The sequence below is a fragment of the Budorcas taxicolor genome, chromosome 7 (genome assembly GCF_023091745.1).
Source record: "Budorcas taxicolor isolate Tak-1 chromosome 7, Takin1.1, whole genome shotgun sequence".
Taxonomy (NCBI): Eukaryota; Metazoa; Chordata; class Mammalia; order Artiodactyla; family Bovidae; genus Budorcas; species Budorcas taxicolor.
Genome location: NC_068916.1, coordinates 83,174,090 through 83,202,064, shown reverse-complemented (window position 1 = coordinate 83,202,064; position 27,975 = coordinate 83,174,090). Strand labels below are relative to the sequence as shown.

At 38.4% G+C, this 27,975-nt stretch overlaps 1 protein-coding gene across 1 annotated transcript in view; it reads left to right on the top strand.

Moving 5' to 3' along the window:
• The window catches only part of EDIL3 (EGF like repeats and discoidin domains 3), a 481,313-nt gene extending 457,705 nt beyond the window's left edge, over nucleotides 1-23,608 (top strand). Inside the window, exon 11 of the mRNA XM_052643446.1 lies at nucleotides 23,459-23,608. Coding sequence (XP_052499406.1) covers nucleotides 23,459-23,608 — 150 coding nt within the window. The remainder of the gene's footprint in view (nucleotides 1-23,458) is intronic.
• The last annotated feature ends 4,367 nt before the right edge of the window (nucleotides 23,609-27,975 follow it).

Here is a 27,975-nt window from a genome sequence, read left to right as displayed (position 1 = left end):
TAATCAATCTGATTTCAGTATTGACCATCTGGTGATGTCCATGTATAAACTTGTCTCTTGTGTTGTTGGAACAGGTGTTTGCTATGACCAGTGTGTTTTCTTAGCAAAACTCTGTTAGTCTTTGCCCTGCTTCATTTTGTACTCCAAGGCCAGATTTGCCTGTTACTTCAGGTATCTCTTGACTTCCTACTTTTGCATTCCAGTCCTCTGTGATGAAAAGGACATCTTTTTTTGGTGTTAGTTCTAGAAGGTCCTACAGGTCTTCATAGAACCATTCAACTTCAGCTTCTTTGGCTTCAATGGTTGGGGCATAGACTTGGGTTACTGTGATACTGAATGGCTTGCCTTGGAAATGAACCAAGGTCATTCTGTCATTTTTGAGATTGCACCCAAGTACTGCAAGTTTGGACTCTCTTATTGACTATGAGGGCTATTCCATTTCTTCTAAGGGATTCCTGCCCACAGTAGTAGATATAATGGTCATCTGAGTTAAATTTGCCCATTCCCGTCCATTTTAGTTCACTGGTTCCTACAATGTCAGTGTTCACTCTTGCTGTCCCCTGTTTGACCACTTCCAATTTATCTTGATTCATGACCTAACATTCCAGGTTCCTATGCAGTGCTATTCTTTACAGCATCAGAGTTTACCTTCATCTCCAGACACGTCCACAACTGGGCATACTTTGTGCTTTGGCTCAGTTTCTTCCTTCCTTCTGGAGCTATTTCTCCACTCTTCTCCAGTAGCATATTGGATACCTACTGACCTGGGGGTTCGTCTTTCAGTGTTATATCTTTTGCCTTTTCATACTGTTTATTGGGTTCTCAAGGCAAGACTGCTAAAGTGGTTTGCCATTCCCTTATCCAATGGACCACACTTTGTCAAAACTCTCCACCATGACCCGTCTGTCTTGGGTGGCCCTACACAGTATGGCTCATAGTTTCAGTAAATTATGCAAAGCTGTGATGAATATGGTCATTTTTGTTAGCTTTCTGTGATTGTGGTTTTCATTCTGTCTGCCTTCTGATGGATGAGGACAAGAGGCTTTGCAAGCTTCCTGCTGGGAGGGGCTGGCTGCTCTATTATACTGAGGGTTTCACCGATAAGCTGAAAGTTCCACGTTAGAAATGTTAGAGAAGGAAGTTGGCACTAGCATGCCCTCTCTTCCAAGTCCCAGAATCTCTCATTGGATGGATAGAATTCCATAAAAACAGTCTGTCTCAGGGATCAGAGGTGGAAAAGATTTTTTTTTCCAACTTCTTTTTATGCACTTTGGATGAAAGGACAAATAATTGAAATATGTATGCTAAGTAAGGATTTCCCAGGTGGCGCTAGTAGCAGAGAACCTGCCTGCCATGCAAAAGAGGTAGGTTCAGTCCCTAGGTCTGGAAGATCCCTTGGAGAAGGACATGGCAACCCACTCCATTATCCTTGCTTGGAGGATCCCATGGACAGAGGAGCCTGGTGAGCTACGGTCCATAGGGTTGCAAAGAGTCAGACATGACTGATGTGAGTTAGCACGCACACATGCTAGGAAAAGAATGATTAGTTGTTGCCCCCTGCTCTCTGTATGCACATACACACACATGCTGCCATAAGGAAATGGGTTTTTATCTTTGCCCTTTCTCCTTTAAGAAATCAGATCACTATACAGGTATACTCAATCAAGTCAATGCTTAGTTTGACTCTATTACCAAGGCAAATGCAAACAGTAGAGGAAACTTGAGAAAGCTTGATTCAACCCTTTTATTTCCAAAATATCTGGAATCCCAAATATGGTTCTAGCCTCCGCATATCAGAAGACAAATAAAGACACCTAGAGGGGGGTAACCAGAAGGCCAACAGGGATAAAACGATGGTCACTGGAGACCTTGCTGAAATACTGACCTGTTAGCCTTGAAGAGCTCAGGGACACTATAGAAAAATGCTTAAAACCACTTACTATTTGGATGATGTGAATGTAAATTCCAAAAGGTTAGGACAATGAGAATCTCTTTAAAAACTTTTAATGAGTTAGGTTTAAGACAAATAAAAAGTACATCTTTACAAACCCAATGACTTAGTAAATAAGTAGTATGTGAAAGAAATCCTCAGAGGAATCCATGGTATTTATGAGAGGCAGAGTCATAGCACTTGACTGCTAAGAGAAGCTGATATGTGCCTCAGCTCTCTGGCTAGTAGGAGGATAACCTTGCCTTACTCTGTGCTGCTTGGCAGCCTCCTATCCAGGACGACTGCTCTGCCCTAAGGGACATCCCTGGTAGCTCAGTGGTAAAGAATTCATCTGCCAATGCAGGAGACATGGGTTCCATCCCTGGGTCAAAAAGACCCCCAGAGGAGGAAATTGCAACACCCTATAGTATTCTTGCCTAGAAAATCTCATGGACAGAGGAGCCTGGTGGGCTTTAGTCCATGGGGTCACAAAAGAATCCTGACACAACTTAGTGACTAACCAACAACAACCCTGGCCTAAACACACCATTTGCCCTACCAAAGAAAGACAAGTCTTATCTTACAAAAAAATGTAGCTTCTAGCAACGTTTATTTTATTTTATCTGATAGTCCCTCTGTGTTGAGATTTTCAGTCCTCACTAGAATCCGATTTGAATTTTATCTAGTATCACAGGAGAGTTGACATAAGAAAACCAAATCCAAGATTTCAGTCACACTGAAGCAGTTTCATTATTTTCTTTCTTATCTTCTCTTGGTTTGTAATTGTGGAAGCCTCTCCGAAGTACCTTGCGTGCCTTTATCTCCAGGCGCCATGTGTTGGGAAAACCTAATAGACTCCTAAGCACATCATGTTTGAGTACCTCAGCAAACTTATTACCAGCTAATTAGTTAAACCTTCTCCTAAACCTGAAACTTGTGCATACACATATTCTATTTTTAAAAACGGAAGTATAATTGATTTATAATGTGTTAGTTTCAGGTGTTGGAGAAGACAGTGGCACCCCACTCCAGTACTCTTGCCTGGAAACTCCCATGGACGGAGGAGCCTGGTAGGCTGCAGTCCATGGGGTTGCTGAGGGTCAGACACGACTGAGCGACTTCACTTTCACTTTTCACTTTCATGCATTGGAGAAGGAAATGGCAACCCACTCCAGTGTTCTTGCCTGGAGAATCCCAGGGACTGGGGAGCCTGGTGGGCTGCCGTCTATGGGGTTGCACAGAGTCGGACACGACTGAAGTAACTTAGCAGCAGTTTCAGGTGTACAGCAAAGTGATTCAGTTCTGTGTGCACTAAGCAAGTCTTTTCAGTTGTGTCCAACTCTTTGTAATCCTATGGACTGTAGCCTGCCAGGCTCCTCTGTCCAGGGTGAGTCTCCAGGCAAGAAAACTGGAGTGGGTTGCCATCTACTTTCTTTATACATGCACATAATTTTTTCCAGATTCTTTTCCCTTATTAATTATTATAAGAGAGTGAATATAGTACTCTGTGATGGAATTGTTGGTTATTTTATATATAGTAGTGTGTATCTGTTAATCCCAAACTCCTGATTTTATCCCTCCCCCCTCATTCCCTTTTGGTAACTTAAAGCTTGTTTTCAAAGTCTGTGAGTCTGTTTATGTTTTGAAAATCAGTTCATTTGTATCACTTGTTAGATTCCACATATAAGTGATATCATATTATATGTGGCTTTTGTGCCTAGTTTACGTAGTATTATAATCTCTCAGTTCAGTCACTCAGTCAGGTCCAACTCTTTGCAACCCCATGGATTGCTGTATGCCAAGCTTCCCTGTCTGTCACCAACTCCTGTAGCTTACTCAAACTCATGTCCATTGAGTCAGTGATGCCATCCAACCATCTCATCCTCTGTCATCCCCTTCTCTTGCATTCAATCTTGCCCAGCCTCAGGGTCTTTTCTAATAGTCAGTTCATCACATCAGGTGGCCAAAGTATTGGAGTTTCCATTTCAGCATCAGTCCTTCCAATGAATATTCAGGACTGATTCCCTTTAGGATTGACTGGTTTGATCTCCTTGCAGTCCAAGGGACTCTCTAGAGTCTTCTCCAACACCACAGTTCAAAAGCATCAATTCTTCAGTGCTCAGCCTTCTTTATAGTCCAACTCTCACATCCATACATGACCACTGGAAAAACCATAGCTTTGAGTAGATGGACCTTTGTTGGCAAAGTAATGTCTCTGCTTTTTAATATGCTCTCTAGGTTGGTTGTAGCTTTTCTCCAAGGAGCAAGCGTCTTTTAATTCCATGGCTGCAGTCACCATCTGCAGTGATTTTGGAGCACCCCCCCCCCCACCAAAAAAATAAAGTCTGTCACTGTTTCCATTGTTTCCCCATTTATTTGCCATGAAGTAATGGGACTGGGTGCCATGATCTTCATTTTCTGAATGTTGAATTTTAAGCCAACTTTTTCACTCTCTTCCTTCACTCTCCTCCTCAAGAGGCTCTTTAGTTCTTCACTTTCTGCCATAAGTGTGGGGTCATCTGCATATCTGAGGTTATTGATATTTCTCCCAGCAATCTTGATTCCCACTTGTGCTTCATCCATCCCTGCATTTCGCATGATGTATTCTGCATATAAGTACTCTGCATAAAAGTTAAATCAGCAGGGTAACAACACACGGCCTTCACGTACTCCTTGACACACTTCCCTTGTGGCTTCAGTTCAGTTCAGTTCAGTCACTCAGTTGTGTCCGACTCTTTGCGACCCCATGAATTGCAGCACGCCAGGCCTCCCTTGTCCATCACCAACTCCTGGAGTTCACTCAGATTCACGTCCATTGAGTCAGTGATGCCATCCATCCATCTCATCCTCTGTCGTCCCCTTCTTCTCCTGCCCCCAATCCCTCCCAGCATCAAAGTCTTTTCCAATGAGTCAACTCTTCACATGAGGTTAGCTGGTAAAGAATCCACTTGCAATGTGGGAGACCTGGGTTCGATCCCTGGGTTGTGAAGATCCCCTGGAGAAGGGAAAGGCTACCCACTCCAGTATTCCAACCTGGATAAGAATGTTAGAGTGGGTATCCATTGTGTGTGTGTGTGTATACACACAGACACATCTTTAGCCATTCCTCTGTCAATGGACATTCAGATTGATTGCTTCCATGTCACGGCTATTGTAAACAGGTGCAAACTCTTTCTAAAAACTTCTGGTTAACTGAAAATACTGAGTTTGCATTCCTTTGCCAGGTAACACACTGAAATAGCATTATTTAGCAGGATCTTCCTCGTGCTTGAGACAAGAAAACAGCACATGTGCCACATGTTTGCACAGCAAGCACAAGACGTCATGCTAGAATTTGCAAATGCCTTGTGTTATGTGCTGTATCATCACTGAGAGAACTCTGAAAGCAAAAGAATACTGTTGGTACTTTTAGATCTTGGTTTTTCCTGGTGACTCAGATGGTAAAGAATCTGCCTGCAATGTGGGAGTCCAAGGGTTCAATCCCAAGGTGGGGAAGATCCCTTGGAGAAGGGAATGGCTACCCACTCCAGTATTCTTGCCTGGAGAATTCCATGGACAGAGGAGCCTGGTAGTCTACAGTCTACAGGGTCACAAAGAGTCAGACACGACTGAGGGACTAACAATACACACATAGGCTGTTTTTTGGTGGGCATTTTGGTTTTTTAATTATTTTTTAATGGGCATTCAAGTGTCTATAACTTTCACACATTAAATTAGATATGTCATAGCTGTATGCAATTTCAGAGTTGCTGTAGTTTCCCTCTAGGTGTTCTCTATTAAGTGTAAAGAGATAAGTAAAACTAATAATTCAATTACTGCTTTGTGGATTGCTAGTTCCTTATTGGAGCTTGTGCTGAAAACCAACAATTTAAAAGAAAATTATTTCTTCCTGTATTTCCATCCCAAGAAGTGGTATAACATTATATTTTGGACTATTGCAGATCTTGCAATGAAAGTTAATGAATTTAAACTCTATTATTCCAAAGATATGCATTAAGTTTACTAGCAGGGCTATGAAATTGGATTTTAGAATTTCTATTAAATTGTAACACCACAGTCTCAGTGAAGCATTGATCCCAACACCATATGTCAGAGAGAAAGTCAGGAAACCACAGAATGTGCTCTTATTTTCTACTGTTACAATGATATTTCTCAAGATTTTTTGGTGAGTGTTTATGCAGTATATCCTATACATGTGAACTTTCACTGACAGAGACATTGCTATTTAGTAACACATTTCAGTCTAAAACTAGCTCCTTTTTGGTCAGTGTAAGCCAGAACATTGCTGAGCATAAAATTTGTACTTCAAGAACATGGATTCAGATATGTCAGAATGCTGAATTCCAGACTTGGCACAGTTCAGTATTCTTTCTTCAGCAAATATTTATTCAGAAACAGCCTTTGAGATATAGTTTGCGTTGCATTGAAAAGTTATTCCCCTGCGAGATGGGGATGGCACTTTGTATTCACTGTCAATGGCACATAATCTTTTCATGGAACTAGCAAAAAAGATTATGCCACCTTGTCTCTTGTGTCTATTAGTGTCACACTCTCCAGCGCTATCAAGAAGAATGTCTTTATTTTCCTCTTTCCAGGGGACTTTTTGTGACCATGTGAGACTGAACCAACTGGAGAAGGCCATTTTTAAAACTTTCCCTTTAATTTCATAATTGTTAAAAGATATGGGTTAAATACTCTGGCAAGAGATAATGGAATTTCTTTTCTTTTTTTTTTTTTCCTTTGGGGATTTTTATTTTCAAGTCTTTCACTGGATATGTAGTCATCTTTTGATCTCTAGCAAGCTAAAAATTATCTTCTAATTGTAAGAAGCCTCATGAAACTGAGAGAAAATTTTGAAGCGATTTTCACTACCCTAGTTGAATTAGGACAAAAATATAAATATATAATGGTTAGAAATTGCTTTAATAATAAATATTCATAATCTATAGGTTAAATGTGATAAAAATCTTCCAGTGAAATTAAATATTATAAATACATTAATGTCTGTAAAAGTAATTTATAATTTAATGCCATTCCTATCAGGATCTCAGTGTTTTGGTTTTATTGTTTCTTTTTTATTTTCCCATGCCTTACTTGCTGTTACTGTTTAGTTGCTAAGTCGTGTCCAACTCTTTGCAACCCCATAGACTGCACCAGCAACTTTGTGGGCAAAGTGATGTCTCTGCTTTTTAATTCTCTGTCATGGTTGGTCATAACTTTCCTTCCAAAGAGCAAGCATTTTTTAATTTCATAACTGCAGTCACTGTGAGTAATTTCGGAGGAAAAAAAAATAAAATCTGTCACTACTTCCACTTATCCCCACATATTTGCCATGAAGTAATGAGACTGGATGCCATGATCTTAGCTTTTTCAATGTTGAGTTTCTAGCCAGCTTTTCACTCTCCTCTTTCACCTTCAACAAGAGACTCCTTAGTTCCACTTCACTTTATGCCATTAGGGTGGTGTCCACCAAATATCTGAGGCTGTTGATTTTTCTCAACAATCGTGACTCCAGCTTGTGATTCATCAAACTTGCATTTCGCATGATGTAATTTGCATAGAAATTAAATTAGCAAGGTAACAATATACAGCTTTGATGTACTCCTTTCCCAATTTTGAACCATTCCATCATTCATTGTCCAGTTCTAACTGTTGCTTCCTGACCCACATACAAGTTTCTCAGGAGACAGGTAAGGTGGTCTGGTATTCCCATCTCTTTAAGAATTTTCCACAGTTTGTTGTGATCCACAAGTCAAAGGCTTTCGCATAGTCAGTGAAGCAGATGTTTTTCTGCAGTTCCCTTGCTTTCTTCATGATCCAACAAATGTTGGCAATTTGATTTCTGATTGCTCTGCCTTCTCTAAACCCAGCTTGAATATCTGGAAGTTATCAGTTCACATATTACTGAAGGCTAGCTTGAAGGATTTTGAACATAACCTTACTAGCATATCAAATGAGTACAGTTTTATGATAGTTTGAACATTCTTTGGCATTGCCCTTCTTTGGGATTGAAATTAAAACTGACCTTTTCCTGTCCTGTGGTCACTGCTGTGTTTTCCATATTTGCTGGCATATTCAATTCAGCACTTTCACAGCATCATCTTTTAGGATTTTAAAAAGCTCAGCTGGAATTCCATCACTTCACTAGCTTTGTTCATAGCAATGCTTCCTAAGGCCCACCTGACTTCACGCTCCAGGATATCTGGCTTTAGGTGTGTGACCACACCATGGTGATTATCGGGGTCATTAAGAGCTTTCTTGTATAGTTCCTCTGTGTACTCTTGCCACCTATTCTTTTCTTTTGGGTCCTTACCATTTCTGTCCTTTATCATCCCCATCTTGGCATAAAATATTCCCTTGATAGCTCCAATTTTTTTGAAGAGCTCTCTGAACTTTCCCATTCCATTGTTTCCCTCTATCTCTTTGCATCGTTCATTTAAAAAGGCCTTATCTCTCCTTAACTGTTCTCTGGAACTTTCTTTTTATTTTTTCCCCAATGTTTTATATGCTTACTTTTATAACTACAGTTTTAAATTTCATTTTATATTGGAGTATTGTTGTTGTTGTTCAATCACATAGTTGTATCTGACTGTTTGTGACCCCATGGACTGCAGCATTCCAGACTTTTCGTGTCCACCATAATCGCCCAAAGTTTGTTCAAACTCCTGTCCTTTGAGTCGATGATGTCATCCAATCATCTCATTTTGTGTTGCCTCCTTCTCCTCCTGCTCTCAATCTTTCCCAGAAATATGATCTTTTCCAATGAGTCAGCTGTTCACATCACGTGGCCAAAGTATTGTAGCTTTAGCATCAGTCCTTCCAGTGGATATTCAGGGTTGATTTCCTTTAGGATTTATTGGTTTGATCTCTTTGCTGTCCAAGGAATACTTAAGAGTCTTCTTGAGCAACAATTCAAAAGTGTCAGATCTTCGGTGCTCAGCCTCCTTTATGGTCCATTCTTATATCCATTCATGACTACTGGAAAAACCATAGCTTTGACTATACAGACCTTTGTGGGCAAAGTGATAACTCTGCTTTTTAATATGCTGTCTCGGTTGGTCATAGTTTCTTTTCCAAGGAGCAAGCATCTTTTAATTTCATTACTGCAGTCACTATGCACAGTGACTTTGGAGCCCCAGAAAATAAAATCTGTCACTGTTTCCACTTTTTTCCCCTGTTATTTGCCGTGAAGTGATGGGACTGGATGCCTGGATCCTATTTTTTTGAATGTTGAATTTTAAGCCAATTTTTCCACTCTTCTCTTTCACTTTCATCAAGAGGCTCTTTAGTTTCTCTTCACTTTCTGTATTAGAGCAGTGTCATCTACATATCTGAGATTTTTGATATTTCTCCCAGCCATCTTGACTCCAACTGGTGCTTCACCCAGCCTGGCATTGGCATGATGTTCTCTGCATATAAGTTCAATAAGCAGGATGATAATATGCAGCCTTCACGCACTCCTTTCCCAGTCTGGAACCAGTCTGTTGTTCCATGTCCAGTTCTAACTATTGCCTCTTGACCTGTATACAGGCTACTCAGAAGGCATGAAAGATGGTCTGGAACTCCAGTCTCTTTAAGAGTCTTCCACAGTTTATGATTTACACAGTTAAAGGCTTTAGCATAGTCAGTGAAACAGAGGTTGATGTTTTTCCAGAATTCCCTTGCTTTTTCTATAATCCAACAGATATTGGCAATTTGATCTCTGGTTCCTCTGCCTTCTCTAAATCCATCTTGAATATCTGGAAGTTTTCAGATCACGTACTGTTGAAGCCTCGCTTGGAGAACTTTGAGCATTACCTTGCTAGTGCAGGAGATGAGTGCAATTGTGTGGTAGTTTAAACTTTCTTTGGCATTGGAGTGAAAACTGACCATTTCCAGTACTGTGGACCATTGCTGAGCTTTCCAAATTTGCTGACATATTGAGTGCAGCACTTTCACAGCACAATCTTTTAGGATTTGAAATAGCTCAGCTGGAATTCCATCACCTCCACTAGCATTGTTCATAGTGATGCTTCCTAAGGCCTACTTGACTTCACACTCCAGGATGTCTGGCTCTAGGTGAGTGATCACACCATCATGATTATCTGGGTCATAAAGATCTCTTTTGTACAGTTCTTCTGTGTATTCTCGCCACCTCTTCCTAATATTTTCTGATTCTATTAGGTCCATACCATTTCTGTCCTTTATTGTACCCACCTTTGCATGAAGAAACTGAGGTACAGGGAATTAAGGAATCTCTCTGGTGACACAAAGTGCTTTTTCACTCTCCTCTTTCACTTTCATCAAGAAGCTCTTTTGTTCCTCTTCGATTTCTGCCATAAGGGTGGTATCATCTGCATATCTGAGGTTATTGTTATATCTCCCATTAATCTCGATATCAGCTTCTGCTTCATCCAACCCAGCATTTCGCATGATGTACTCTTCATATAAGTCAAATAAGCGGGGTGACAATAAACAGCCTTGATATATTCCTTTCCCAATTTGGAACCAGTCAGTTGAGTGTAGCCCTTTAACAGCATCATCTCTTAGGAGCTGAAATAGCTCAGCTGGAATTCCATCACCTCCACTGGCTTTGTTGGTACTGGAGTATAGTTTATTATCAACTCGAACTATATTGGAGTGCAGTTGATTAACACTGCTGTGTTAGTTTTGGATGTACAGAGAAGTGATTCTGTTTTACACATAAATCTATCTATCCTTCTTCAAGTTATTTTCCCATTTCGGCTATTACAGTATATTGAGCAGAATTCCTTTTGCTATACTGTATATCCTTATTGGTTATCTGTTTTAAATATAGCAGCATATATATGTCAATCCAAATCTCCCAATTTGTTCCTCCCAACTAGTAACCATAGGTTCATTCTTTAATTCTTTGAATCTGTTTTCTAAGTAAGTTCATTTGTAGCATTTTGTTAAGGATCTATATATAAGTGACGTATGATATTTGTCTGACTTACTTCACTTAGTTTGGTAATCCGCAAGTCCAACCATGTTGCTTCAGATGACAAGATTTCATGCTTTAGTGGCTGAGTAATATTCTGTTGTATATATGTACCACATCTGCTTTATCCATTTGTCTATCAGTGAATATTTAGCTTGCTTCCTTGTCTTGGCAATTGTAAACCATGCTGCAATTAACACTGGGGTACATGTACCCTTTCAAATCATGGTTTTCTCTGGATATGCCCAGGCATGGGATTGCTGGATTATATGGCACCTCAATGTTTGTTTTTTTTAAGGAACCTCCATAATGTTCTCCATAGTACCAATACCGATTTATATTCTCACCGACAGTGTAAGAGGATTCCCTTTTCTTGCCACCCTTTCCAGCCTTTAGAGTTTGCAGACATTTTGATGAAGGCCATACTGAGTGCTGAGAGGTGATATCTCAATGTAGACTTGATTTGCATTTCTCCAATAATTAGCAATGTTGAGCATCTTTTCATGTGCTTCCTCGCCATCTGTGTATCTTTTTTATAGAAATGTCTGTCACATCTTCTTCCCATTTTTTGTTTGGGTTGTTTTTTTGACATAGTTGCATGGGCTCTTTATTATTTTTTGAGATTAATATCTCTTTTCTGTTCCCTGATTTGCAAATATTTTTCGTATTCTGTGGGTTGTATTTTCATTTTGTTTATGGTTTGATGTGCAAAAGGTTTTGAGTTAATGAGGGTCTATTTATTTTTATTTCTATTACTCTAGAAAAAAATATATATTGCCTATGTTTTCTTAGGGTTTTATAGTATCCAGTTTTACATTTAGGGCTTAAATCCATTTCGAGTTCATCTTTGTGTATGGTGTTAAAGAATGTTCTAATTTTGTTTTTTAACATGTAGCTATCTAGTTCTCCCAGCACCATTTATAAAGAGATGGATTATTTTTTCTCCATTGCAAATGCTTATCTCCTTTTTTATAGTTTAACTGACCACAGATGTGGGGGGTTATTTCTCAGCTCTCTATCCTATTCCATTGATCTATATTCCTGTTTTTATGCCAATATCATACTGTTTTGATTACAGTACTTGTGTAGCATAGTCTGAAGTCAGGGAGCCCGATTCCTCCAGCTTCATTTTTCTTCATCAGGATTGCTTTGGCTATTCAGGGTCTTTTGTGCCTCCATACAAATTTAAATTTTTTTTACCTAGTTTTGCCAAAAATGACATTGGTAATTTGATAGGGATTGCATGGAATCTATAGAATGCCGGGCATAGTGTAGTCATTTTGACACTACTGATTCTTCCAATCCAAGAACATGGTTTATCTTTCCATCTGTTTCTCTCATCTTCTGTTCCTTTTGTCAGTGTCTTATAGTTTTGAAAGTACAGGTCTTTTGCCTCCTTAGGCAGATTTCTTCATAGGTATTTTATTCTTTTGTTGCAATGGTAAATATTTCCTTATCTTTCTTTTGATTGGTCACTAACTTTTGATTGTTAGTGTATAGAAATGCATCAGATTTTGTGTATTAATTTGTGTGTGTCCTATAACTTTACTGTATTTGTTGATGAGATCTAGTAGTTTTCTGGTAGTATCTTTAGAATTCTCTGTGTACAGTATCATGTCATCTCCAAACAGTGACTTCAAAAACAAACAGTTTTACTTCTTTTTCAATTTGGATTCCTTCATTTTTTTTTTCCTCCGTGCTATGGCTAGGGCTTCCAGTTCAGTTCAGTTCAGTCGCTTAGTCATGTCCGACTCTGCGACCCCATGAATCGCAGCATGCCAGGCCTGCCTGTCCATCACCAACTCCCAGAGTTCACTCAAACTCACGTCTATCGAGTCGGTGATGCCATCCAGCCATCTCATCCTCTGTCGTCCCCTTTTCCTCCTGCCCCCAATCCCTCCCAGCATCAGAGTCTTTTCCAGTGAGTCGACTCTTTGCATGAGGTGGCCAAAGTACTGGAGTTTCAGCTTTAGCATCATTTCTTCCAAAGAAATCCCAGGGCTGATTTCCTTCAGAATGGACTGGTTGGATCTCCTTGCAGTCCAAGGGACTCTCAAGAGTTTTCCCCAAAACCAGTTATATATAATAAAAGTGGTGAGAGTGGACATCCTATTCTTCTTGACCTTCTTGAAAAAAGGAAATGTTTTCACCTTTACCCTATTAAGTTTGAAATTTTTCATGCCCTTTTTATGCCCTTTATTATGTTTAGATATGTTTGCTCTATACCTACTTTGTAGAGAGTTTTTATCATAAATGGGTGTTGAAGGTTGTCAAAAGCTTTTTTTGCATCTGTTTAGATGATCACATGGTTTTTATTCTTCAATTTGTCAGTGTGGTGTATCACACTGATTAATTTGTACATATTGAATTGTTGCATCCCTGGGATAAATCCCACTTGATCATGGTATATATGTTCTTTTAACGTATTGTTGGATTTGGTTTGCTAGTATTTACTGAGGATTTTTGCATCTGTATTTATCAGTGATATTGACCTCTAATGTCCTTTTTTTGTGATATCTTTGGTTTTGGTATCAGGGTGATAGTAGCATCATAGAATGCATTTGGGGAGTGTTATTTCCTCTTCAATTTTTTGGAATAGTTTCAGAAAGCTAGCTCTTGACTCTTCTCTAAATGTTTGATAGAATTTGCCTGTGAAACTGTCTGGTTTTGGAACTTTTTGGGGGGAGGTTTTTAATCCCAGTTTCCGTTTTGGTATTTGTGTATATTTTCTAATTCTTCCTGGTTCAGTTTTGGGAGATCATACCTTTCTAAGAATTTATCCATTTATTCCAGAATGTCCATTTTGTTGGCATATAGTTGCTTGTAGTAGTATCTTATGATCTTTTTGTTGACTAAAGAAGCACAACTTGAGAGATGCAAGTTAAGTCTTCTTTGGGGCAAAAGGAAGACTGAAGCCTGGGAGGCAGCACCTCAGATAGTTCTGATCAACTGTTCCAAAGATGCAGTGGGGGACCTTCAGTATATAAGGTTTTGATGAAGGAGGAGTGGATACCATTAAGCTCTCATTTTACAAAAGGTTTTCTGCTAGTTAGTCATGAGGATCTGATGTCATTGTGAAGGGATTTAGTGCTTTTCTAGATATGAGGAGATGCAAGGATTCAGTTCAGTTCAGTTACTCAGTTGTGTCCAACTCTGCAACCCCATGGACTGCAGCACGCCAGGCTTTCCTGTCCATCATCAGCTCCCAGAGCTTGCTCAAACTCATGTCCATTGAGTCAGTGATACCATCCAACCATCTCATCCTCTGTCGTCCCCTTCTCCTCTCTCCTTCAGTCTTTCCCAGCATCAGGGTCTTTTCCAATGAGTCGGTTCTTTGCATCAGGTGGCTGATTTCCTTTAGGATGGACTGGTTGGATCTCCTTGCAGTCCAGGAGATTCTCAAGAGTCTTCTCCAATACCACAGTTCAAAAATCACAATGCAAGGATTGGGGTCATAAAATCTGTTCCTGAAAATATCCAACTATCCAAAGGCCTGTCCCACCAGATTCCCTGGAGCACAGAGTGCCTCACTCCACCCTGAACTCCCTCAGCGGGTGTTGAAGGTCAACAGCTGCAGCAGCACAGGGTTCAGTCTCCACAGAGGCCAATGGCAAATGCCCTTGTTTTTCGATCATTGGCAGTGCTCTTGGCAAGTGCCAATTTGTAGTTGACAAGGCCCCCTTGTCGTCACAAATTCAACCATATTTGGGGAGACATTTCATGACCATGTTGTCCCATGTGGCCAGAATGGCTCATTCCCAGTTCTAAAGAAGGTTTTTGCTGATAGTCCAGTAATAGCACATTGAGTCACCTAAGTCGTAATAGTTAAAGCTCTCTGGACACCTATCTTCTAGTTATGGTCCAAAAAATATTCCCTCTCATTGCATTTTCCCATATCTAGAGTTACACTATTACAATCATTGATCACATATCAAAGCATACATTTGATCAACTGCTTTAAGTCTAGTCATCATTATTTTTGTTGGAGGCTCAGTCGTACACTCGGTAATACAAGACAATAATCTTATAAAACAGGCAAAATACAAATTAATAACATTAGTGGAATCATAAATATTTCAGCCACGAGCCTCCCACACCAAACCAGTTTATTTTCTTTCAAGATCATCAAGACCAAGGAAATGGTCACTTAAGGCAGAAATCTGATTTTTCATATGGTTCATCAAATGTGTTACATTAAAGGATTCATCATGTATGAAAACACAACGTTCAGCTTGAATTGTGGCACAGGTGCCCCCCTGAGGTGCTGAAAGGATGTCAAGGGCTGTGCAGTTTCACAGCACTGCCTTTCCCATTATGGAGACCTCAGAGTTCAATAGGCTGATAGCCTGGTTACCATCATTTAAAGCTTGTTGAGTGAAAGTTGTTAAGGCTCGCCTCGATATGGCCAATTACATCCTCCAATCTCATTGAAGGCACACACACACATAAAAAAAAAAAAAAAGGCTGCTAAATGGTCATATCAGTAGAATACAAATCTTTTGATCCATTAGACTCATACGAATGGTAGATTGGTTGGGGTTACCTCTAACTTGTTAACGTGTATAACCTGAAGTTCATAGCTACACTTTCTTATCCATCTCTGTAGATACCAAGGCCATAAATTAGTACCACAAATCCACTGAGTTCCATACCAATCACTGTCTCTAAGGGTAATAATAGGCATAGTTCATAAAGTACCCAGCCTATGTGTGTTAGTCACTCAGTCGTGCCAACTCCTTGTGACCCCATGGATTGTAGCCCACCAGGCTCCTCTGTCCATGGAGTGGGTTGCCAGTTCCTTCTCCAGGGGATCTTCTCGACCCAGGGATTGAACCCAGGTCTCCTGCCTTGCAGGCAGACTCTTTACCGTCTGAACCACTCCACAAATCCACTGAGTTCCATATCACTGTCTCTCTAAGGGTAATAAAAGGCATAGTTCATAAAATACCCAGCCTAGTTTCATAATATTACTAGGTTGATCATTCTTTGTATGATTTAATTGTTCCCAACATAGAGGAGCTTTTAAACTTAAATGATGATAGCCTGGTGTCAACCATATAGATCCATCCCATAATTATGGGAGTTTTCCTTTTACTAGACAAGAAGTTACAGTGTTTTGTTTGAGACTTAGCTCATCACTCTGATTGAGTTGAATGACTCTAAGAAAAAACTTAAATAAATGGCCAGGGTCAGAGCAGGTATTATTAATTGGCCCGGTGAGAGGATCTCATCTAGTAATATCATGAATAGACAGAAAAGGACTGAACTCTCTTCTAAAATAAGTTTCCTAGTGGTTATCCAATCAGAACCCTGGAGGGGAGAAGTCTACCAAGGCAACCCAGAAATACTAGACAGAAGTAACTGGCCACAACACAACAATTGGATTGAGTTGTAAACTAGCATAGAATCGTGTCCATGATAGAAAACATTTGATGGCTATGCAAAGGTCCAAGAAATTAAAAAAAAAAAAAACCATTATAAATGATCATACCAATCAGGTCCAGCATCTTGGGCAAGCTGTCCACTCCTGATGTTGTTTTCTTCTCATCCCAGTATAGTGCACTTTCCTCTGAGCATCGTTTTAAGGTGAGTTTGAGGTCAGCAGGCCTCTTTATAGACCAGTCCAGTGTAGGGGCCTTTGGAAGGAGGAGTTAATCCAATAGTCAATTTCCCTTCAGTTTCACTGTGTATGAGATAGTTAAAAGAGTATCTGGTAAAAAGGTCTTTCCATCCACGTTGGAGATAGTTTCTTAAATTATGTCTTTTTCCAGTCTTGGTTGCAGTTTATGAGGCATCTGATCTTCATCCAATGATAAATTACTGGGCTAAGCTTCAGAAATAAACTTAGAATGTTCTTTAATAATTCAATAAATTTTACATTAAAATACCCTAACAGAAAAGAACTATTTAAGAAATGAGTCTTAGTAGATACAGACCTCCATTAACAAACTGGGATTTAACATTCATTGAAATATCTTTTTCTCTCTAAAATCACTTTCATTTTTACCGACTATAACCAAATAGATCTATTCATGAAATTGGTTTGGTCTCAATAAATTTGGCCTGATTATTTATATAATCATAATTGATCATAGACTTTTTGCTGAAACTTTCATGAAGTCTCACACTGAACTGAACTTTTTAAAATAAAACCTTTCCGGGCTAGGAAAGTCACACTGAAGGCTTATCACAGATTTTGCCTAACAGTGAAGTCCTCCCTTTCTCAACTTCTCCAAAATTCTTTGAGATTTCTGTACCTGTTTGTGAGATAACCTTCCTAACTGATCTGATAAAGTTATTGGACACTCTTGGTTTACAATCTCTGGACAGGCCAGATAGAAAAAAATAAATGTTTCAATTTGTTTATAAAGTATAGTTTCTTGAAAGTACTGCCATAATAATCTGAGGGGAAGGTTTATCTTACACCTGGAAAACATAGACTCAAACCAATAACTTTTCCGATAGAAACCATAAAAGTTATAAACATATTTGCCAGTTCATTCAGTCCTTTTGTTAACCTCTGTGAAGTCATCAAGTTTTCCATTAGAATCCTTTCATTTCTTACTCAGTTCTGAAACTTGTATTTATCCAAAAGTCCTTTCTAGAAGCTTCTTGAAGTGGAAACATTTTTGCAAAACTTGGTTAGTGCTGTGATACTAACTAGAGTTATGACTGATAACATTTTACCTGGACATAGCGGAATTTTAAGAACTCCATGTAGTTTCTAGGATATCTATATTAGTAACATTTGCCATACAATATAACCCAAGATTTATTACTCACTTGACAGTGTGTTGTGTGCTTAGTGACTCAGTCATGTCCGAATCTTTGGAACCCATGAACTGTATGTAGCCTGCCAAGCTGTCCATGGGGATTCTTCAGGCAAGAACACAGGAGTGGATAACCTTTCCCTTCTCCAGGGGATCTTCCCAACCCAGGGATCGAACCCAGGTCAACTGCATTGCAGGCAGATTCTTTAACGGACTGACTTGACAATACGTCCCATGTAATTCTGCATACAAAATGAACCTAATTAATGTACTATCTCTTTCAGGGATGTTTCAGGGGCCCTCTGAAGCATCCCAAAGTTAGCTAGAAGTCAAAAATGCTGCATTAGAATGAGTCAGGAAGTTTTGTCAACAAATGTCAAAAAGGTTTAGAACACTCAGTCAGATAGGATTAAATGTCATTGTGAAACAATAGCTATTCACTTAGTCAAAGTAACAATAAAGTATTTCAGAGGCAATATAGAACTGATCATTTAAGAGGTAAATAAACTTAAATCTATTATCAGAGGCAGGTCAACATCTGAAGAAAGCATGTGCACTTAACAGAGAGAAAAATCAAATTCAAGTTTTTGTACCAGCTTGCATTTAAATTCATTTAAAGGTAAACTTAATTAATTAGTAGTGAAAGTCACTCAGTCGTGTCCGACTCTTGTGACCGCATGGACTATAAGCTGCCAGGCTCCTCTGTCAATGGGATTCTCCTCCAGACAAGAATACTGGAGTGGGTTGCTATTTCCCTCTCCAGGGGATCTTTCTGTCCCAGGAATCGATCCCAAGTCTCCTGCATTACAGGCAGGTTCTTTACTGACTAAGGTATGAGGAAAGCCTAAACATAGTCCTAACCATGCACGAAACTCTTTTCTCAGGGTCCACTTTCCACAAACCTTCTTATCACTTTCTGTATCAGTTACTCTTTTCTCCCATTCAGAAATAGCCACCTGTAAATCAGACCTACTTCCTTTCCCTCATAAAATGCAATTCCATTCCTAATACCTTCTTTACTGAAAACTACACATCCTACCTTCCTTAAGCAAACAAGAACTGACCTTTATAGTCGCATTCTGTAGATTGGTAACCATAAACACCAGTGCTAATTTCTAAAAACATTTGATTTCTTATAGAGAACATATTAGGATGACACCAAACGTTATTCATTAAGAGTCTCAAATCTCCTTAGTTTCTCTGTAAGAGGAACATAGTGTTCAGTAATAAATATTTCACATTCTTATTCTATTTGGAAATGATCTAGCTATTCAATAGACTTCCAACACTTAGTTTAGCACAACCCTTACAAATTCAGATTACCTCATTCTGGAGAAACTATTTTAGACAGACATTCCTAAAGTGTAATTATTCTTAATAGAGTTTGTCTAAAAGCTCATATATCATTTACATTATTTTTAGAAGTTTCCTCACTCAAGGTTCTTTCCTTGCTGACAAACTTGTAACAGATATAATAGTATTTTACATATTAAACCTAGGCACAATGAAAATATTTTGCTTCATGTTAATGACTCTTAGAAATGTCTATATTAGGTCAACAAACAAACAATAATACCAGGTATTTAATACTGAATATTTCCCAATTCACATGAACCTGAAATTCATTTAGGTTTAATTTGTCTTGTATTTAGAACTGTTTGATTTGTAAGTGCTTACTTTTCTTTAGGCCAATTAGAGCTCATTTACAAACCAATCTCAGCAATCTTATCCAAAAACAAAGACACACACGGAGACCATAGGCAGATATATGTCCCAATAGACACAAAAGAGATCTCATAGCTTTGCTTTCCAAACTTAGTTATAAATCAGATGTCACAATACAAAACTCATTAGTTGTTAACAACAGTTGGAATAAGAAGATTTTTTAAAGGCTTTGATCTCTTTTTTCCTTTGGTTTCAAGAATTAGAGATTGTTTAGATAAGATAAGGGCTTCCCTGGTGGCTCAGATGGTAAAGAATCTGCCTGCAATGTGGGATCCCTCGTCCAGAAGATCCTCTGGAGGAGGAAATGACAACCCACTCCAGTATTCTTGCCTGGAGAATTCCATGGACAGAGGAGCCTGGCAGGCAAAGAGTCGGACATGACTGAACAACGAACATGACTGCACTAGTAGATAAATGATCCAGAGAGCTCTGGTCTCAAGGCATAAGAAGAGTTAATTCCTCAGGGCAAGAATTCTTAAAGAAATTTTTTTTTTCTTCAAACTTTCTCTGAAGTCTTTAATACACTGTCAAAAATCATAGTTTTTCATGGTCATAGTTTTATAGCCAAGATTCAGATAGATAGTGCTCAAATTGGCCCTGATAACAAGAGCAGATTAGTCCCAGCAGGGAGTGTCCCTATGGAGAAGTGGGGGTCTTAATTTAATCAGACCCAGGCTGTTGATTATAGGAGAAAGTCCTGGACATAAGGGAACTTCAATCCATTTTCCTATCCTGTGTCAATAAAGATCTAATATTTTTAGGCCATTTTTCTTGTCCTTGGATCGTAGCTATAGGTTGACAAGTCATTTAAAACATTTTTTCCAAGGGGTACCCGGGTGGAGTGTAGAACCTTAGAAGAAGGTCTTCCCATATTAGCTTGAGCAGTTTTGTACCAGATGTCTGTGTGTTCAAACCAAACCAACAAAACCAAACCAGAACCTTACCAGCTGGGAGTGACACTCTAAATAAAGCAGAATTCAAATGGCATAAATGTCAAATGTGACTTCCCAGTCCCACTAGACCTGCAACTTGGCAGAGTCAGTGCTAGCAGCCATTTTTTAGCTCTGATATAGTTGCAAGCGATTTCTTGTTTGTTTCCTACAAAGAAGTAATTCTATTGTTTCCTCTTTTAGAAACTTCTAGATAACCAATAAAAGCAAGCATGGCTGGCCTTTTCTAATCATGCATGAAAAATATCAATTTTGGAATATCAAAAGAGCCCCAATTTGGCCATTTTAGGTTGAGATCTCTTTTAGTATAATTTCTCCAATTAAGTATGTACTTGCAAGTATGAGTTCTGCACGTATTGTACATGAATCTGCCTGGAATGTTAGTCAGAGGTGGGCTTTCTGATGCCCCTGTTTTCTGTTTTTGAGAGATTCTGTTTCCCATATTAAGTTGAGTTTGTCAGGGGTAAAAATCACTAGTGAAATTGTGTAGTGGGCCTGTGTGCTGTTTGTGAGCTTAACTCCTTCAGGAGTCACCCCAGAGTCATTTCAGCCCATCTTACATGGTGGCTCAGATTCTGCCTCTGGCAATCTAAGACCACCATGGCTTCTCAGGTCGCTGAATGGCCAGTTCTTATCTGCGACCCTGGGGTGAGCAAGTGTTTTCATTAATGAGTGGGTTTCCCTGTGGGACCGCTGCATGGGATGAGGACTAGGTAGCCACCACTCCAGGAAATTTCTCAGTCACTTGACAACACCAACATCTGCTAGGAGGAGTATTGTCACTTTTCTTCAGAGCAAAGCTCTTGTATATTCTCCTCACTTTTATCCTGACAAATTCTATAAAGGCAGTTGATTTGAGGAAAAGCATCTGATCAGCCTGTTACCTAACCACTCAACAAAACCACTCAGTCCCCTACAATGGAGCGACTTTGGCATCTTTCAGCCAAGACCCAGGTATTCCTCGATTTTTTTCAATCCAGCCCCCAGCCCCAGTACCTTTCCACCGGGTAGAAATTTCTCGTTGCCTTCCAACCGAGCCCAACTCAGTGTCTAGCTCTTGGGTGGCTATGCCCTGAATGTTTCACCCACCCCCAGTATGTTTCCAACTGGGAGGGAGCAGGTAACCTGCTCCACCACCAAATAAAACTCAGAATCTCAACCAATACAGGAGACTGGAGAACCAGAAGAGACTTACCCAAATTCATCTGCATTCCCTGAGGAGGTAGATGGGCTCAGGGTGCCACTGCTGGTACCAAAGTTCCAGTTCTTCATGGGGCTCAGACGAAGGAAGGAATTCCACTCTGGGTCACTTCAGCAGTTGTCATAACTGTCAACTAAAAAAGATGCACAACTTGAGAGTTGCAAGTTAACTTTTCTTTGGGGCAAAATGAGGACTGCAGCCTGGGAAGCAGCACCTCAGAGATTTCTGAGAGACTGCTCCAAAGACACAGTAAGGGACGGTCATCGTGTAAGGTTTTGGTGAAGGGGGAGTTCAGGATCATTAAGCACTCATTTTACAAAAGGTTTCCTGCTAGTCAGGAGGATCTGATGTCATCATGAGGGATTTCGTGCTTTTCTAGATATGAGGAGGTGCCAGGATTGGGGTCATAAAATCTGTTCCTGAAAATATCCAACTATCCAAAGACCTGTGCCACCAGATTCCCTGGAGCACAGAGTGCCTCACTCCACCCTGAACTCCCTCAGTGGGTGTTGAAGGTCAACAGCTGCAGCAGCACAGGGTTCAGTCTCCGCAGAGGCTGATGGCAAATGCCCCTGTTGTTCAGTCGTTGACAATGCTCTTGGCTAGTGCCAATTTGTAGTTGACATTTTGTATTACTGTGGTATCCATTGTAACTTTTCCTTTCCAATTTCCAAGTGTTCACAGCACAAGTAAGCACATGGGAAAACCTCAGTTACTCATGCCACGTACCACTACTCCATGCTCTACCAACCAGCTGCTAATCTTGTTTTATTTCTTTCTGAAGCAAGCACATCTCAAAGTTTACTATTCTAAAAGCCTTCTGGGAGAAAAATAGACATACAAAGTTCAAAAATCTTTGAAACTAAAGAATGAAGAACAAAGTCATGCAATGCCCTGTGTCAGTACACTATAGGTCACAATGATCACAAGAGCATTGTATGGATCTAGGAATTAATACAGAAGGCAAAAAAAAAAAAAAAAGCATTTAAAAAATAGCATTGATTGGCGTTATCTCTCTTGATACTGGGTTGATTTTGTTCTCTAGGTGAGAAATGAACAAATGACACTGTGATAGAGACCATTATGCACACCAGATATCCACTTGCTCCTCTCTATTTCCCAACATCCTTTGCAATTTGGCAGAGGTCATATAATTAGTTAAGGTCAATGCAATGTAACCAGAAATGATTTAGGCTGCTTCCATACCTTGGTTTTTTAAAACACCCCGCATAATCTCACAGCTCTTTCCTGTTGGCCGTTGTGAATGTGAATGCTGCATTTTTCAGATGCTAGCTAAAATTTGCAACAGCCTGGATCTCTGAATCACTCTTTAGAAGAGACCACCTTCAGCAAACTGCCTGACCAACGGCCTGTGCCAGAAGCAAAAAATAAATACCTATTGCATTAAAAAAATATCTTTTTAAAATACATAAAAATGATAAATCTATGTATTCCTGCTTCAGAAAACCAATTTTCAACTTATTTAACTCTTAAAATATTCATTGCCTGTGTTGCATGCAGGTTACTTCAGTCATGTCTGACTCTTTTCAACCCTATGGACTGTAGCCCTCTAGGTTCCTTTGCAACCCTATGGACTGTAACCTTCTAGGTTCCTGCATCCATGGAATTCTGCAGGCAGGAATACTGGAGTGGGTTGCTGTGCCCTCCTCCAGGGGATCTTCCCCACCCAGGGATCAAACCTGCATCTCTGACTTCTCCTGCATTAGCAGGCGGGTTCTTTACCACTAGCATCACCTGGGAAGCTCATTCATCACCCATTCAGTTTTAAGATTATCATTAAGAAAGCAGCAGCAGTGTTTTTTAAAAAACATGGTTATCAGACCTCACATGTGGTGGGGGGAAATCCAAACAAGAAAATAATAAAAATAACTCCCAAGAAAAGGAAGGCCAAATGATTAATAGTCTGTTCTTCTTTACTAGGTTTTCCAGGGCAATTTTGACAATGATACTCACAGAAAAAATGTCATTGATCCTCCCATCTATGCACGGCACATAAGGATCCTTCCTTGGTCCTGGTACGGAAGGATCACACTGAGGTCGGAGCTGCTGGGCTGCACAGAGGAAGAGTGAAGAGACATCACAGGCCTCCTCTCTATTTTCCTTAAGTATCTCCATGGAATGAACTCTGCAAAATCTATAGGAAACTGAACAGGATTTTTCATGAAAAGTGCTCAAATTACGGTAGGCCACTAACTGTCTTCTTAAGGAGGTCTAAGCCTGCCTTTTCAATGGTTTAATTTGATTTTTATCATTTAAATTCCTTAAGCAACATCACATTAACTGTGAATTAGTTTTTTCATTGTTTTCTTATTCATACTGGTTGAAATGTATTAGGCAAAGAAAGTAGCACTCTTGATAGCAAGGGTAGAACAATCTTATAGTTATTAAATAAAAGCAAGAGTTGTCAGAGCTTTCGTGATCAATACTGAACTTATAAAAAGAATACTGCAATGTTAGCAATAAGTTTTGTCCTTCTGTAATGAGTCTATATTATCCTAATTATTTCCCGGTGCCTACCAAACACTGTCAGTGTTTGTAATCGAATTTTGAAGATGAATCTGTAACATGCAGTACTAATTGATATTGTAATTTTCATTTGACTTTTATTTCTAATCAGATTATATGATCTTACTTTCTGTGCTATTCTATATTCTATATATTACATACTGCCTGAATAAGTTCATATTTTTACCCAGTTGACTTTTGTCCTATTATTTGCCTAAAAAAGTATGCTGTGTGTATATATATATATATATATATATATATATATATATATGTGCACATATACACACACACACATATACATGTGAAACAGGATTGAGTATCAGTAGATTGAGCATATTTAATATCAGTAGATTAAATCTTCAATTCTTTGGTTTTTGAAGGAAGCTATAACTATGTAATCTTGAAATACTTCCTTAATTAGTAATCTTGAAATACTTCCTTAATTAAAGACCCCAGTACTACCATCTTGCAAAATAAACAAAATCCCATTATGTTTCTTTAAAGCAAAATTGAAATCTTTGTTTTGATGGTATTTACAAATAGTCTTATTTTCACTTTAAAATATTAGAATAATTATTTGTCTATTTAAAAAAATTTTTAGCAAACAAATATTGACATAGTACTGCATAACTTGGCCAAGCATACTCATCATTTCTTTGTTCATCTCTGCATTTCCTGTGAAACTAGAATTTTATTGAGGTTTGAAACTGGTGATGGTTTCTCAGGAAAGCACAATGTGTAGATACTTGTGAGGAGAAAAGTATTTACTAATGGCAAAGTAGTCAACCATTTTCAAGGTAAAAATTGATTTCTGTTTACTTTGCTTCAAAGGTCCTGAAAAAATAAGCAATTATCATAACAATTTGTTATTGATAATGGAGGTTTCATTGACATTCTCACAAATTAAAGTTTTCACTGCCTCCATGAAAGTCCTCAACATCTAATTTATAAGCTTTACCAGTGTTTGTTTCATTAAGGCTTAGACACAGAATTATTGGAGTTTTAAATTAAGGGTTCTGGAAAAGAAAGTATGATATGTGTACAAAGCTTTGAGGTCCTGTGCAACACTAAGTTGTTTTCTTTTTTGTTATTATTTGTGCTGCATAACAAAAGCCCCTAGACTGTTACTGTCTTGTCTGTCCATGTGTTAACAGCATTTCTTGATGATGTATATATGGAGTGGTCTTCAATCATAGTGATGATTTATAAAGAGAAAGTCAATCATAATGACATTTTTAATAAAAGCAAAATTAGGACTGGCTGGCCACATAATTAGCCTATGCCTACATGCTTTCTACTTCAGACTCTGTTATAAAATTGTTACTTTGACGCATCTGAAATGGTGATCAGTTTTTAGCATATTAAAAAAAAAGCACTGCCATGTCATAAATAACATCTTCTTAAGATAGCTTTCAATTGGGAATGTAACTATATTTAATTTACTAAATTGTAAGATCATATCACAAGTAAGTACTTTGGGTCAAAGGTATATACACATTGACTCTGCAGCCAATGGCCCTTATTTCTTTAAAGATTTACTGTCCCACTGAACTCTCCCTTGATTCTCTACATAGTATATTTTTAAAGTTATGAGTAATTTTTTGCAATGATTTACTTTCTCAGAATTATTCATTGCTTCTTATGATGTTTTATTTTATTGGTAGTTTAAAAAGATATATTTTCAAAGAGTTTGCTAAAATGTTGTTACCTTTTATTAGAAATGCATAGAAATGGCTTTTGTTTCTTTGTGCATTTTCTCTCTTCTGTATATGCTTTTCACCAACATGGAATATCTCTTTAACCCACAATGCCCCAGATTAAAGGGATTCCCTGTAGAAATGTATTGTGAGGTAGTATATAGCTTTTGTGTAATTTCTATCAATGACATTAAAGTGAAGCAGATTTATTCTGTTTAAATTCACAGTAAAGCAAGTAAAACCTCATAAGCACAAGGCACAGAAGAATCACCTAGCCTTCACCATGAGTAACTATAACATGCTAATTTTATAATCTATAAAATTATAATTTTAAACAGTTCCAGTATATCTGTCTTATTAAAAGCATTTATCATAATCACTAATTCTAGTTTTAGGGTTGACTTTCTCTTTCTGAATGGCTTCATAAAGGTTTATGTGAATTTTGAAGACTTAAGGTACTAATGATTATATCTTTGCTAATCAACAAAATATGAAATATAATATTCATTGCTGGCGTCTGATGTGTCAGTAAGTACAGAAATAAGTAAGATACAAATAACCTTTGCAAACTTTCAAGCTGTGTAATATTCCAATGTTGGGTTTTTTCTTTGTAATATATACTTAAATCATGTAGGATGTTGTAAAATCAGTATGGCCTTGTCTAGTCTTCAAAGTTAAAATAAACTTTTGAAAATCTGGGATACTATTGAAGCAGTTGTAATCAAACACATTTGTAAGAACACACAAACTGTCTGAATATGAATATGCACTACTCTTAACTACATGCTGGTTTACTTTTTCTTTGTACAGGAAAATTAAAGAAGTACAGAAAAAGGAAATCATATTAGCCTTCAAATGTACACTGATATCCGCCAAATTGGCCTTTGCAAAATTATTAAAATTTGTGCATTTCTCCTGCTTTTAGCTGTGGAAATTTTATTGGAATACTAATAACCCAAAGTCTTTTTTTTTTTTTTTTTTGCCTCATGCATAATTAAAGTCTTGTGCTCCAGGATTGATCTGTCCACTGGTAAGCAGATGCTATTGCTGGTATTTCTATTGTTTTTAAGTACATGACTCTCAGGAATATAATGAAGAGATCTAGTCAATAGTAAGCTATCATACAAATGCTACTAATATATCTATCTGTGTAACTCTGCTGCTGCTAAGTCACTCCAGTCATGTCTGACTCTGTGCGACCCCATAGACGGCAGCCCACCAGGCTCCCCCGTCCCTGGGATTCTCCTAGCTTCCACTTAAAGAAAATCATAACACTTAGATTAATCATAAACCCTGTTTCACCTTCTCTGAAAGTCACTGGTAAATACTGAGTCTGAGAACTTCCTACTTTTTAGATATTTTAAGATTCAAAAAATTTAGGGGAAAAAAATTTGAGATATTAAACATTGACTCCTTAGTTTCAACTTCAATGAATGAACTATCAGCTTCAATGAATCTGACAGTTACATACTAGCTTATTATATATGTTTTTGTACCCATACATGTTCCTATTTAACTGCATTTTAATATGAATGGCTCAGTGGGTTTCCATTGCTAGCCTGGTTTTCACAAACCCAATGTGTTCAAATATAAGCGATTATACATATTTTTCAATAAGGCCAATAAAACTTATGACAACATCTATAGAGGGTAAAATTCAACATCTATACCTTATAAAATTCTGTGATAACAGAATAATTATTCAACAAAATTTTCTACTATGAGACTTTTGAAATTACTGGTTCAAGAACATTTTCAGGGCAGAAAGTCTGATCATACTGAAGTTTGACTTGAAAAATAAGAATAGCTTCATGAATGGAAAATGTTCTCTCTATATAACATAAAATTTTAAAACAACCAACACTTCAGCTTTGAGTACATGATTTTAATATTTTGGTAAAAAAACATTAATTTTTATCATTAGAAATGCCATGCTCTCTCTCTTCCCAAACACTAGTTTGAAATAATACTGACAATAGAGGTAGTATGTTGTTTATGAAAAATACTGTCACAAAGGTTTCTTTGAGATGCAAAAGAAACCTTTTACCTGAGCAGTTGAAGTGGAGGATTAAACCACTTTGCTAGCTGAGAAATATCTGACCTTGAAAGAGAATGCATTGTCATTTGTCTTTACAAAGAAAGAATACCAAGTGTAGGTAGCAATTTTTCCATTGGTTTTGAAAAGGAACTCGGATTCCTTGACTCTACCGCCACCGTAAGAGGCTATAATTCACA